A 12,719-nucleotide genomic window follows, 5' to 3' on the forward strand; every position below is an offset into this window, starting at 1 on the left:
CCCCCCCAAAAAAAAAAGAAAAAAGAAAAAACAAACAAAACAAAAACAGCAAGACATGGTATCCCGTGCCTTTGATCTCAGGTCACAGGAGGCAGGGTTCAAGATTAACCTGGTCTATAGAGCAAGTTTCAGGACAACCAGGACTGCATAGAGAGACCCATCTTACAAAACAAAAACAAACAAAAAACAACAAAAAGCTGAGAACATTGGGGAGAAATAAGTCCAGAAGTAGGTAACTCATGTGTTTTTGCCCAGATCTCATGGGACTACAGGAAATTGCAAACTCTGTTTGCTGAATAGCTTGCTGGGAAAGCTATTGGAATTGGGCAGAAATGAGGTTTTTTCATACTCTTAGTGAAGGGTCAACAAAACTTGAAAATGTCAGCTTCCCTCAGGCAGTCTTTGGGACTGTCACCTTAGTATTTTTTTTAAGATTTATTTATTATATGTTAGTACACTAGCTGTCTTCAGACACTCCATAAGAGGGTATCAAATTTTGTCGAGGATGGTTGTGAGCCACCATGTAGTTGCTGGGATTTGAACTCAGGACCTTCGGAAGAGCAGTCAGTGCTCTTAACCGCTGAGCCATCTCTCCAGCCCTGGGACTGTCCTTAGCACTTTCCCCTGCAGTGTGAAGGTGGAAGAGTACTTACTCACTGCAGAAGTTTCACATGCACTACTTATACTTTACTCGTTGGAACTAATTCAGTTCCTGCTCAGTTCCTGCCCAGCCTCCTGCGCTGTTGATGACATGAAGCATACATAGTCCCTGTGGTGGGTAGGGTACTTTCACAGTGTGCTAGGCTCTGAGTTTATCCCAGCACTGCAAGAAAAATAATTGTCACCCTTCTTGATCCTCCTGGAAGGCCTGCAGACTTGTCTTCAGGGATATAGCCCTGCAGAGAGAGCCGACACTGTCTGCAGAAGAACCCAGCCTGAGACTTAGACTCCCCCACTTCACTCATGACTTCTGTTCCTGTTCTCTGTGTGTCTCATCCTTCCTGTGTCTTTGGTCATGATGTTTTGCTTACATGACAAATCTTTGCTCACATCCTTTCCTCTACCAGGAATGCTTTGCCTTTGATGCACTCTTTCTTTGGCAAAGTTCAGAATCGATTTCTGGAAAAGCCTTTCCTCATTACCTTAGAAATAGTCTTTCCTTCGAGTCTTCATTATCCTTCAGGGTTCTCAGATACCCCGTGTGTAATGTGTCTCTTCCTGCTTTGAGCTTCCCAGGAGCTTCCAGGGAGTCATTCATCTTCACCTTAGTGCTTAGTACAAACTCAGTGATAGACTACTGAGAGGGTGGGAGGGAGGGAGGGCGGATGGGCACGGCTGAGACAAGACATTTCAGTGTTAAGGGTTAAACCCAAGACCTTTGGTATGCTAGACAGGTCCTGTGCTGTGACTTCCCCAGCCCAAGAAAACCGTTTAGATTGAGATATTTGCGAAATTTGAACAGAAAAGCATTGGCAGTAGCTGGTACTTACTGATAATTCCTAAAACTGTAATTCTTTGTTACTTACATGGGGCATGGCCAAAGTGCTTTACACATGTGCTAAATATGTGTAGGTTTTGTAAGAAGCAAGCATGACGGCCAAAGCTGTCTAAGAGAGGGTGCCTCAGACCAGGTTAGGAGATGGGGACTCTAAGCAGAAAAGTACACATGCTAATGAGTGTGCTCCGTTCTCTGCCACACACTGTCTGTCTGTTTGTTTGTTTGTTTGTTTGTTTGTTTCTCCAGACTTCAATGCCAAAAGGAAAAAGAAGGTGGCGGAGATACACCAGGCTCTGAACAGTGATCCTGTCGATGTGGCTGCCCTCCGACGAATGGCTATCAGTGAGGGAGGGCTCCTGACTGATGAGATCAGGTGCCAAGTGTGGCCTAAGCTCCTCAATGTCAACACCAATGAGCCACTGCCTGTGTCAAGTAAGGAAGCAGAATCCTGGGGTGGGGAGCTTCAACTAGGGATAGAAATATTGTCTAGCTACAGGAGTTTGTTTAGGGGGAAAAAATAAAGGAATTCTCTTATGTGGCTGGGAAGATGGCTCAGAGGACCTGGGTTCAGTTCCCAGCACACTTAAGGTGGCTTACAACTATTTGTAACTCCAGTTCCAGGAAATTCAGTGTACCCCTCTAGCTTCTGACAGCACTAGAAGAGAAGTGCTAAGGTTCCTTGGAGTTCCAGAATTCTCTAATTCAGCTAGTAGCTGGTGATTAACGACTTTGTAAGCCATGTAGACCTGAGTGATGGGAGACCCGAGAAAGCATTGAGAACAAGTGCTCCAGAGCACCAGCTCCATTGCCCACCCTGCCACCCTATTCATGAGGCAGTGGACTGTGTGTTGGGTGTTCTGGGACTTGTCAAATCTTGGTGCCCCTGGTGTGTGCCACATACTGGATGTGATCAAAATGATTCCTGTGCTAAAAGTCTGATGATGTAGTGCGTGGTGGATGCTGGGTTGCTACATGTTACGCTTGTTATGGATATTTGAGACTGGCTTGCCTCAGAGCAGTGGGCTTTGAGTTAGGGGAAGTCATTCTTCTCTCCAAACTGCACGACAGATACTAAGATGAAGAAAGTGTATGTGGGTGTGGGTTGGGGGGTGGATATGTAAGTCTTACACAGGTCCCTCTGATAGATTTCTGTGTGGGTTGTGAGGAAAATCAACTTACACAGCACTTGGCTTGTATCTGTGAGCCACCTCGCCAGCGGAGTTGATAAGAACATTTGGTTAACATGTACAGGGTTCAATCCTAGCACTGCACAAAACTAATTGTGGTGGCACATGCCTGTAATCCTAGTACTGGGATGGCAGCATCAGGAGGATTTAGAGTTTAAGGTCACACCTTTAATTCCTGCACGCAGGAGTCAGAGAGAGAGAGGCAGGAGGATCTTTTGAGTTCAAGGACAGCCAGAGCTAAATAGAGAAAGCCTGTCTTAAAAAAAAAGAAAGGAAGGAAGGAAGGAAGAAAGAAAGAACTAAAAGAGGGGAGGAGTAAGGAGGCTCAAGGTCAGGGCTGGAGAGATGGCTCAGTGGTTAATAGCACTAAGCTGCTCTTCCATATTATCCGAGTTCAAGTCTCAGCACTACCTGGCAGGTCACAAACCTCTGTAACTCCACTTCCAGTTCCAGGGGACCTGATACCCTCTTCTGTATATGCAGCATACAGATATGTGAACAGGCAAAACATCCACTCACCTGAGATAAAAATAAATCCTTTTTTGGTTTTGTTTTGTTTTGTTTTATGAGATAGGATTTTACTGTGTAGTCCTGGCTGTTCTGGAACTTGCTTTGTAGACCAGGCTGGCCTTGAACTTACAGAGCTCTGACTGTCTCTGCCACTTGAGCACTGGAATTAAAAGTGTGCACCACTACTACCAGGCCAAAACTAAATCTTAAAAATCAAAAAAAAGAGTTCAAGGTCATCCTTGATGGGTGGTATTAGGCATGGGGGAGTTATATATACTTTTAAGATACAGTGTTAAGTAAACTGTTAAGTACTCTGTTGCATGTACACCTGCATGCCAGAAGAGGGCATCAGATGCCCTTATAGATGGTTGTGAGCCACCATATGATTGCTGGGAATTTAACTCAGGACCTCTGCTGGCAGAGCAGCCAGTGCTCTTAACCACTGAGCCATCTCTCCAGCTCCCTGTGAGGGTTTTTTTTTGGGGGTGGGAGGCATTGCTTATTTTATTTATTTACATTTCAATTGTTATTCCCCTTCCCAGTTTCTCCTCCACAAACTCCCATCCCCTCCCCCGCTCCCCTTACTTATATGAGGGTGCTCCCCCACCCATCCACTCCAGCCTCACCACCCTATCATTCCCCTACGATAGGTCATTCGAACCTCCACAGGACCAAGGGCCTCCCCTCCCATTGATGCCAGATAAGGCAATCCTCTGCTGCATATGCAGCTGGAGCCATGGGTTCCTCCATGGAACTCAACTCTTTGGTTGGTGATTTAGTCCCTTGGGGCTCTGGAGGGTCTGGTTGGTTGATATTGTTGTTCTTACTATGGGGTTGCAAACCCTTTCAGCTCCTTCAGTTCTTCTAACTCCTCCATTGGGGTCCCCACGCTCAGTCCAATGGTTGGCTTCAAGCATCCGCTTCTGTATTGATTAGTCTCTGGCACAGCCTCTCAGGGGACAGCTGTAGTGTCTGGGTTTGGTGTCTGCAGATGGGATGGATACCTAGGTGGGGCAGTCTCTGGATGGCCTTCCCTTCAGTTTCTGCTCTACTCTGTTTGTCTCTGCATTTCCTTTTGACAGGAGGAAATCCTCAAGGGGGTGGGGGTGGGGATGCTTATCCGCTCGTTTCGGTCTCTACAGGTTCTCTCTCCCCTTTGTTGGATATTTCAGCTCATGTCATTTCCACTGGGTCCTGGGAATCTCTTGGGTCCATGGCATCTGGGACTTTCTAGTGGCTATCTCCGGGTCTCCCTCCCCCCCACTGCTACACACCTCTGTTCAAATTCCTGACCCTCTGTACTTCTCCTCCCCTCCTCCCACACCTGATCCTCTGTGATTTTTTTTTTTTTTTTTTGGTTTTTCAAGACAGGGTTTCTCTGTAGACCAGGCTGGCCTTGAACTCAGAAATCTGCCTGCCTCTGCCTCCCAAGTGCTAGGATTAAAGGCGTGTGCCACCACGGCCCGGCCCCTGTGATGTTTTAATATGCAGTTGTTTGTTAGTATTTAGCAATTTTACTCCAGAGCTACTCCCATGCCATATCCTCAGATACTCAAGGCCCTCCCTACATAAGAGCTTCAGTGCTTGTGTGCTGAGCACACACTCACTTTCTTCATTTTAGTCACTCCTCATGGTGACTAAGATGTACACATGCGAAGGAACAGGCTCACTTTACAGATATGGGCAGGTCCTTGTGAGGACAGTGGCAGGCACATCAGCCCTCGACCTCTTGACCTTTTGCCCCTCCTCCATCCTTCCTCACATTGCTTAGGACAGTCTTTCCTCTCTGTGCTCATCTGACTTATATGAGACAGCTGTGTTTAGAACTTAGCTGTGAAATGTATCTTTACTGGTTTTTCATTCTCAGTGGCAGTGGGCATCAAATCCAGGTCCACAGCCACTAAACTGTGCTCCAGCCTATACACCCTCCTTTTAGTACTCCCATCTTTTTTGGTTTTTCATTCTCTTTTTAAATTTTTTGGTGGGATGAGGTCTTGCTGGTAGTCTAGGTTGGCTTCGAACCTGAAGCAATCCCCCTCCACCAGTCAGTCATCCAAGGACAGGGATTATTACAAGTGTGAGCCAGCTATACACCTGACTGTGTAGCTGGGATTCTATATGTATACCATATTCTATATGTATATGGTGCTTATGTCAAGGTGCAATATTTAAAGTATTTATTTATTTTATGTATGTGAGATGGTTGTGAGAAACCATGTGGTTGCTGGGAATTGAACTCAGGACCTCTGGAAGAGCAGTCAGTGCTGTTACCCACTGAGCCATCTCTCCAGCCCCCAGGTGTTATATTTTAAGTAATGTTCTCTTGAGGAGAAGGCTGCTCTGTGTGTCCTTTAGGTCTCAACTATCATTCCAAGATGTAGTTTCCGTTGCTCTTGGTTTGCTTTGTGGTGTTGGGTCTAAATTCTGGGCATCGAGCTTGCTAGGTTAGCTCTCTACAACTGAACATACTGGAAACCCAAGAAAAATTTGTTCCTTATCTGGCTTCTCAGACCTCTTTGCAATAACACCATGTTCCCCTTCCTCTACTAGGGAAGGATCTGCGAGACATGAGCAAGGACTACCAGCAAGTGCTGCTAGACGTCAGGCGGTCTCTTCGGCGCTTCCCTCCTGGTAAGCAGATCTCCTGACTTACCATATCTGGAGTCCCTTCACACGTACCTTCCTTTGTTGGTGCTTGCCAAGGTTGGGGGAGTTTTCCAGCAACCAGGGACACACATGCAGAACCCCGCTCTGTGGCTCGAAAGGGGGTGCCCTCACTGTGGATTCCTTGTGGCCCGGAGGTGCCAAGTGAAAGAAGCTCTTGCATCCTCATCTGCCCTTGTGTCCTAGAGGAACTTGTAGGGATTGGGAGGGCCAGGGATTGACTTTGGAGAGTGGGTTGGTTTGGAATTGCTCCCTAATGGGAGCTGTTAATGTCTTCTCTGGCGAGTGTTGCCTTACTTGTGAGGTTGCTGGGTCCCTTTTCTTGCATGCTTGCCGAGTGTGTTCCTGAAATTGTCCCTTGCTTCCAAGGACAAGGAAAATGACTATGCTCTCTGTTTTCTTAATGGAGGGAACTGGACAGCAAACCTCATCTATATGATCTAGCTTTCTTCCTCTTGTAAGTTTACCTTGACTTTTGAAGAGATACCGGAGCCTCTACACTCTCGCCACACCCACTTGAAGCAAGCTCTGGTTGGCACATGTGTGTTACAGGCCTTCTGCCCTACTTGGATCTTTGCTTTCTCGGGAGGTTCCTGAGCTTCCCACAGGCTGGCAGCCAGTTAGTCCTCTGGCTAGGATACAACATTTCGCACGGCCCAGTCCCTTTCCCACCCTGCTGGTCCAGTTGAGGTGGCTGATGTAGGGCAAGTGCTGCTCTGCTTTCCTTTGCATCCTTTACTACTGTTGTTTCTTAAACTCACAGATCCGCCTGCCTCGGCCTCCTGAGAGCTAGAATTAAAGAGGGGTTGGGGGATGAAGGTCATCCTTAATATCCTTAAAGTCCTTTATGTCACCAGTCCATTGTCATCTTCCTACATACAGGATCTGCCTTGGCATTTTAAATCCTTTCCATTCATGGCTTCTGGATTAGCCTGGCCAGTCGTAAACCAGAAATCCAAACAGGAAGTAGCTCTTTGCTCTCACTAATTCATGGTTTCACTTAGCATTTGGTTTGCTTTGTGGTTGTTTTTGCTTGTTCTCTTTCCAGCATACCTCTTGAGTGGTGGAATGAATATGAGCAAGGAGCAACCTTTGCTTTTGCCTTGAACTTTTATTTAGTTCAGTGTGCGCCCTTACCTTGCTGTTGTCTCTCAAAATACCTGCTTTTAACTGAAAACTAAGCTAAGAGCACAAGAAAACTGTGCTTGGTGACATTTTTCTAAAATATTGCATGAGATCAAAGCATGACATCTTCTCCCTCCCCTTAAGTGCTTAGTCATTTTCATTTACAATTCAGACTTGGAATTGAAAGTTAACATCGTTGTCCATGAACTCTCACAGACACCAGACTCTTCAGCCTGCGAGTTCACACTGACCTGCATCTTTGTGAGCAGGCCACCCACCATCTGTCAGTTTTCCACAGGGTCACGGGTGGCAGTCAGTGTGCAGCTCCTGGGCAATTTGTTTATTACTCACATGTCTTTTTCAGACTGGCTAAGCCAGGACTGCTGAGTGGTAGAGACCACATGCTTCTCAGTGACCATTTTCTCTATTTCATACACTAGCAAGAGCTGGCATTTTCTGGATCAATTTTTAGTAGAAGAATTGGAACAGACTGTGACAGCCTTCCAACAGCTGGCAGTTTCGGTTTCTTTAGTGCTGTGTTTTGTAACTCCCTTAATAGAGCCAGAGGTTCAAGTTCACTTTCAGATCTAGGGTGCCTTGTAGATGGCCTTCTCCTCTTTGAGCTTTGGCTTTAGGCAGAACAGGTTCATAATTCTTTACTAAAACATGCGTCAGAAAGCACTGTGTTTCCTGCTGTGACTTACTGCCCTGGACTTCAGAGGGGTCTCAATTGGGTGCCCCTTACGGCTGCAGCTAGAAGTTGAGACCACTTAGAGTATTGGCTATAGCTTAGAGAAGAATACAACAATTTTAATTTTTATATGATTCCTTGTATAATTTCATTCCATGAAGAAGGGCCAATTTCTGCTGATGTTGCAGATTCACACTTTGCCATATTAATTGCCTATTTCTTTGGATATACATACACATAATTTTGTTTCTGAACTATTTAGGGGTAAACAGCCATCACAGCACTCTTTTGTTCAGAATATCTAACTCATAGAAAAGTTCATCTTTCACCATTTATCCATTCTTATCAGAAATAATTTACTAATTATCAGAAAAAGAAACACAGATTCTTGGATTTGCTGTTCAAACCTCTTTGAGCCTCCTTTAATGTCAATTCCTTTGTGTGCGTAGCAAGCCAGTTAACTTGGTCACTTTCTGCTTATGTTGCTCATGAGGTTTAGGGTCATGTCTGTGGTGTGGTGACAGATCACTGAGCCTGTGGAGCCTATGATGTTCTTCCCTCTTGATTGACCATGCTAACTGTAAGGTGGTGATTTTCCCAGAGGCTTTTCGTGGGCTGGGTGTCATCAGCAATGTGTATATTTTGCAAGGCAAGGCCAACTTGTTTGTAATTCATTCTCTGTCACTGGACACTTTACTCTGAAAAGCATTGCTGACCTATTCTGTCATTAGGATCCTTTGCCAATGCAGACGTACCTCCTCTCCCCAGGCATGCCAGATGAGCAGAGAGAAGGGCTCCAGGAAGAGCTAATCGATATCATCCTCCTCATCTTGGATCGAAACCCTCAGCTCCACTACTACCAGGGCTACCATGACATTGTGGTCACTTTTCTGCTGGTGGTGGGCGAGAAGCTGGCAACATCCCTGGTAGAAAAATTGTCTACCCACCACCTCAGGTACCTGTGCATCTGGTCTCATGCCAGGATGGAGGTCATTCCCCAGCCTCCCAGGACAGACAGATATCTGAATAGTTGAAGCCCACTCCATTCACCAGCCCTAAGCACAACGTTGGACCTGACCACTTGCATTAACTGACTTGTCTTCCCTAGGGATTTCATGGATCCCACAATGGACAACACCAAGCACATCCTAAATTATCTGATGCCCATCATTGACCAAGTGAACCCAGAACTCCATGACTTCATGCAGAGGTAAGAAGATAAACATGGCAACCCTGCTCCTTGCTCTTTTGGCTCTCTGTTTCTTCACAAACCTAGCGTGTAGGGATGACAGCTCAGGGCTTTAGGAGCTTGCATTTGGTGGCTGTGTCATAAATTTTTTTTTTGAGACAGGGTTTCTCTGTGTAGCCCTGGCTGTCCTGGAATTCACTCTGTAGACCAGGCTGGCCTCGAACTCACAGAAATCCACCTACCTCTGCCTCCCAAGTGCTAGGATTAAAGGCGTGCGCCACCACTGCCCAGCATGTCATAAATTCTTAGAAGGGTAAAGGAAAAGCTACATGTGATGAAGCATGCTATGGTAAAGCACTTGGAAGGTAAAGACAGGATTAAGAGTTCTAGGCCAGGGACTAAAGAGATGGCTCAGTAGTTAAGGGCCCTTACTGCACTTGAAAGGAGCAGAGTTCAGTTATAACTGCCTGTAACTCCAGCTCTGGGGAATTCAACACCTTCCTACACCACCTTCTCGTTTCCCTAGACACCTATACACCATGCACACAGTAACACACAGATATACATACATGTGCAGAAAAATAAAAATTTATTTTCCAATAAGTTTTTTTTTTTTTGAAATGGGGTCTCACTCTGTAGTCTTGGCCAGATAGGAACTCATATAAAGATCCTCTACAGGCAGTGGTGGCGCACGCCTTTAATCCCAGCACTTGGGAGGCAGAGGCAGAGGCAGGTGGATTTCTGAGTTCGAGGACAGCCTGGACTACAGAGTGAGTTCCAGGACAGCCAGGGCTATACAGAGAAACCCTGTTTTGAAAAACAAACAGGGCTGGAGAGATGGCTCAGTGGTTAAGAACACTGACTGTTCTTTCAGAGGTCCTGAGTTCAATTCCCAGCAACCACATGGTGGCTCACAACCATCTGTGATGGAATCTGATGCCTTCTTCTGGTGTGTCTGAAGACAGCAACAGTGTGCTCATATACATAAAATAAATAATTAAAAAAAAAAGAAAAACAAAAACAAATAAATAAATCTTATACAAAATAATGCAAAGGATTCTAGATGAGCCTTGGCTCTGTGGTGACTTTGAAGCCAATCTGAGACACATGGGGGTCAGAGAGGTTGGGGGAGGGGGAGGACAAGCTGGGCAGTGTGGTATATGCCAGTGACAGAACAGGCAGATCTCTTGAGTTGGAGGCCAGCCTGGGCGGTCTAGATACTGAGTTCCAAGCCAGTCAAGTCTGCATAGTGAAACCCTGTTTCAAAAACAATAGCAACATAAAAAATTTTTTAAGTAAAAACTAAAACAAACAGAAGGGATAGAAAAATGGCTTAGAGGGTAAGAGTATTTACTGCTCTTGCAGAAGGCCTGGGTACTCACATCTGTTCTTAACTGCAGTTCTAGTGTCCAACACCCTCTGGCCTGTGCAGATGCCTGCGTGGTATACATAAGCAAACACAGCCACACACGCATATATAAAGAGAATAAAGACTTTTTTTAAAGATTTACTTTGACATGTGTGTGTGCTTTGCCTCCTGCCTGGTGCTCAAGGAGGTGCTACTCTCTGAGAGTGGCTGCTCCTTGTTTTCAGGTGGAGGTTGGTTGTGCATGAGAAAAGTAGCCAGGAAGGCGAGGCAGCGCTCTACCAGTGAGCTCCTTCCCCCATCTTCAGGGTGCTTTTTTTGTTTGTTTGGTTGGTTGGTTTTGGTTTTTGGTTTTTGAGAAGGGATTTCCCTGTGTAGCCCTGGCTCTGTCCTGGAACTTACTCTGTAGGCCAGGCTGGCCTTGAATTCAGAGATCCATTTGCCTCTGCCTGCCACCCTTCCCCCCTCAGGGAATACAGGAGTGTACCATCACCACCTGCCTTCATGGTACATTTTTGAGACTTTGTGTTTTTTAAGAAGATTCTGAGCTGGGCGGTGGTGGCGCATGCCTTTAATACCAGCATTTGGGAGACAGAGGCAGGCGGATTTCTGAGTTTGAGGCCAGCCTGGTCTACAGAGTGAGTTCCAGGACAGCCAAGGCTACACAGAGAAATCCTGTCTCGAGAAAAAAAAAAAAAAAAAAAAAAAAAAAAAAAAAAAAAAAAGAAGATTCTAAGTTCCTAAGTGGCGTAATTTCCCAAGAAAAAAAGTACACTTTCCAAATACTTCTTGTGCGTCAGCTCTTAAGAACAAAGAAGGTTCAGTGAAAGGGAAGGGTTGAGCTGGCAGGACACTTAACTTCTGATTTCCTTTGCTCCTAGTGCTGAGGTTGGGACCATCTTTGCCCTCAGCTGGCTTATCACCTGGTTTGGGCATGTCCTGATGGACTTCAGGCACGTTGTGAGGTTATACGACTTCTTCCTGGCCTGCCACCCACTCATGCCTATTTACTTTGCAGCTGTGGTAGGTACACACACTGGGAGGCAGTGGCTAGGTTCACTGTTAACCCATCCAGAATGATCAGCGTTCTTGAAGGGGACAGTAGAGCCCAGGCTGGTGGCCCATTCCCTAGTCTGAAAAGTGTTAGGAAATGTTAAGCAACTGTCCTCACTTAGGGGCTTGAGACCCTTCAAAGCACCAGAGTGCCATGTGACTGTCAGTGACTAGTGTCACCTCCTGGAACTCTAGCTAGTAGACATCGGTATGGGCACAGCTAATGGGTGGTTCAGTGTGTCTGCCAGAGGCAGACCTGGTGTTAGCCTTAGGGGCTCATTCTCCAAAGCGCTGAGTGGAAAAGTGGCCCTTCAGCAGCTGTAAACATTAATTAGCTCTGCAGTCAGGAAGATGTCTAAGGGAAGCAAGATGGCTCTGTCAGGCTTTTCTGAGGTTCCTCAATCTCCTGAGACCCGTTTCTTCTTTCTGAGTGTCAGTTTATTTCAGACCTGTCAGAGGATTTGATGAGAATTAGGTAGTCTTTCACATCATAGGTGGAGTGGGACAGCATTTGCTGAACCTTCGGGCTGAGTGATGGATCTAAGATTCGTGCACGTGTGTGTGTGTGTGTGTGTGTGTGTATGTGTGTGGGTGGGTGGGTGGGTGCACGCGAGTGCACGTGTTCGCACATGTGTGGAGAGGTAGGGGAGAGACAAGTGTCCAGTCTGGTGCCTGATTCAAAGCCTGCCTTCCCCAGATCGTGCTGTACCGGGAGCAGGAAGTCCTGGACTGTGACTGTGACATGGCTTCTGTCCACCACCTGTTGTCCCAGATCCCTCAGGACCTGCCCTATGAGACACTCATCAGCAGAGCTGGAGACCTCTTTGTTCAATTTCCCCCTTCTGAACTTGCAAGGGAAGCGGCTGCTCAGCAGGAGGCTGAAAGGTGAGGTGGGCGAGCTGCTGTTGCTGCTGCAGCAGCAGTCGGGCAGTTGGAAATCAGACCATCCCTGGAGTCAACTTGTCTAGAGGGTATGGGGTTCCACACTGCAGCATGTTCTTCTCTGCAGGCCATATAGATCTCTACCAGAAGAGCATGCTCAGCAAGGGCCTGCTCAATGTCTTCTGCCCCTCTGTGCTACCTTCTGCTTCCTTCCACAGAACGGCAGCCTCTACTTTCAAAGACTTTGAGCTGGCATCGACTCAGCAGAGGCCAGATATGGTGCTGCGGCAGCGGTTTCGGGGACTTCTGAGGCCTGAGGCTCGAACAAAAGATGTCCTGACCAAACCAAGGACCAACCGCTTTGTGAAATTGGCAGTGATGGGGCTGACAGTAGCCCTTGGAGCAGCAGCACTAGCAGTGGTGAAGAGTGCCCTGGAGTGGGCCCCTAAGTTCCAGCTGCAGCTGTTTCCCTAAACTAAGCTCAAACAGCCACTTCCTCACCCAGGGCACCAGGCTCTCCCCATTTCCAGAAAGAGGGTGAAGTTGCTGTGATT

The 12,719-nt window shown here is 46.7% G+C and overlaps 1 protein-coding gene across 2 annotated transcripts in view; it reads left to right on the top strand.

Annotated features, from left to right (window-relative positions):
• Tbc1d20 (TBC1 domain family member 20) overlaps positions 1-12,719 on the top strand; it is a 16,354-nt gene extending 3,635 nt beyond the window's left edge. Inside the window, exons 2-8 of one of the 2 annotated variants that reach the window (XM_031372252.1) lie at positions 1,745-1,930; positions 5,746-5,826; positions 8,444-8,630; positions 8,784-8,885; positions 11,112-11,253; positions 12,056-12,168; positions 12,384-12,719. In XM_031372252.1, coding sequence (XP_031228112.1) covers positions 1,745-1,930; positions 5,746-5,826; positions 8,444-8,630; positions 8,784-8,885; positions 11,112-11,253; positions 12,056-12,168; positions 12,384-12,639 — 1,067 coding nt within the window. In that variant the 3' untranslated portion in view covers positions 12,640-12,719. Of the gene's footprint in view, positions 1-1,744; positions 1,931-5,745; positions 5,827-8,443; positions 8,631-8,783; positions 8,886-11,111; positions 11,254-11,980; positions 12,169-12,383 lie in introns of both variants that reach the window. The other variant, XM_031372251.1, reaches the window with a different exon arrangement.

Source organism: Mastomys coucha, unplaced genomic scaffold (assembly GCF_008632895.1).
Source record: "Mastomys coucha isolate ucsf_1 unplaced genomic scaffold, UCSF_Mcou_1 pScaffold15, whole genome shotgun sequence".
Classification (NCBI taxonomy): Eukaryota; Metazoa; Chordata; class Mammalia; order Rodentia; family Muridae; genus Mastomys; species Mastomys coucha.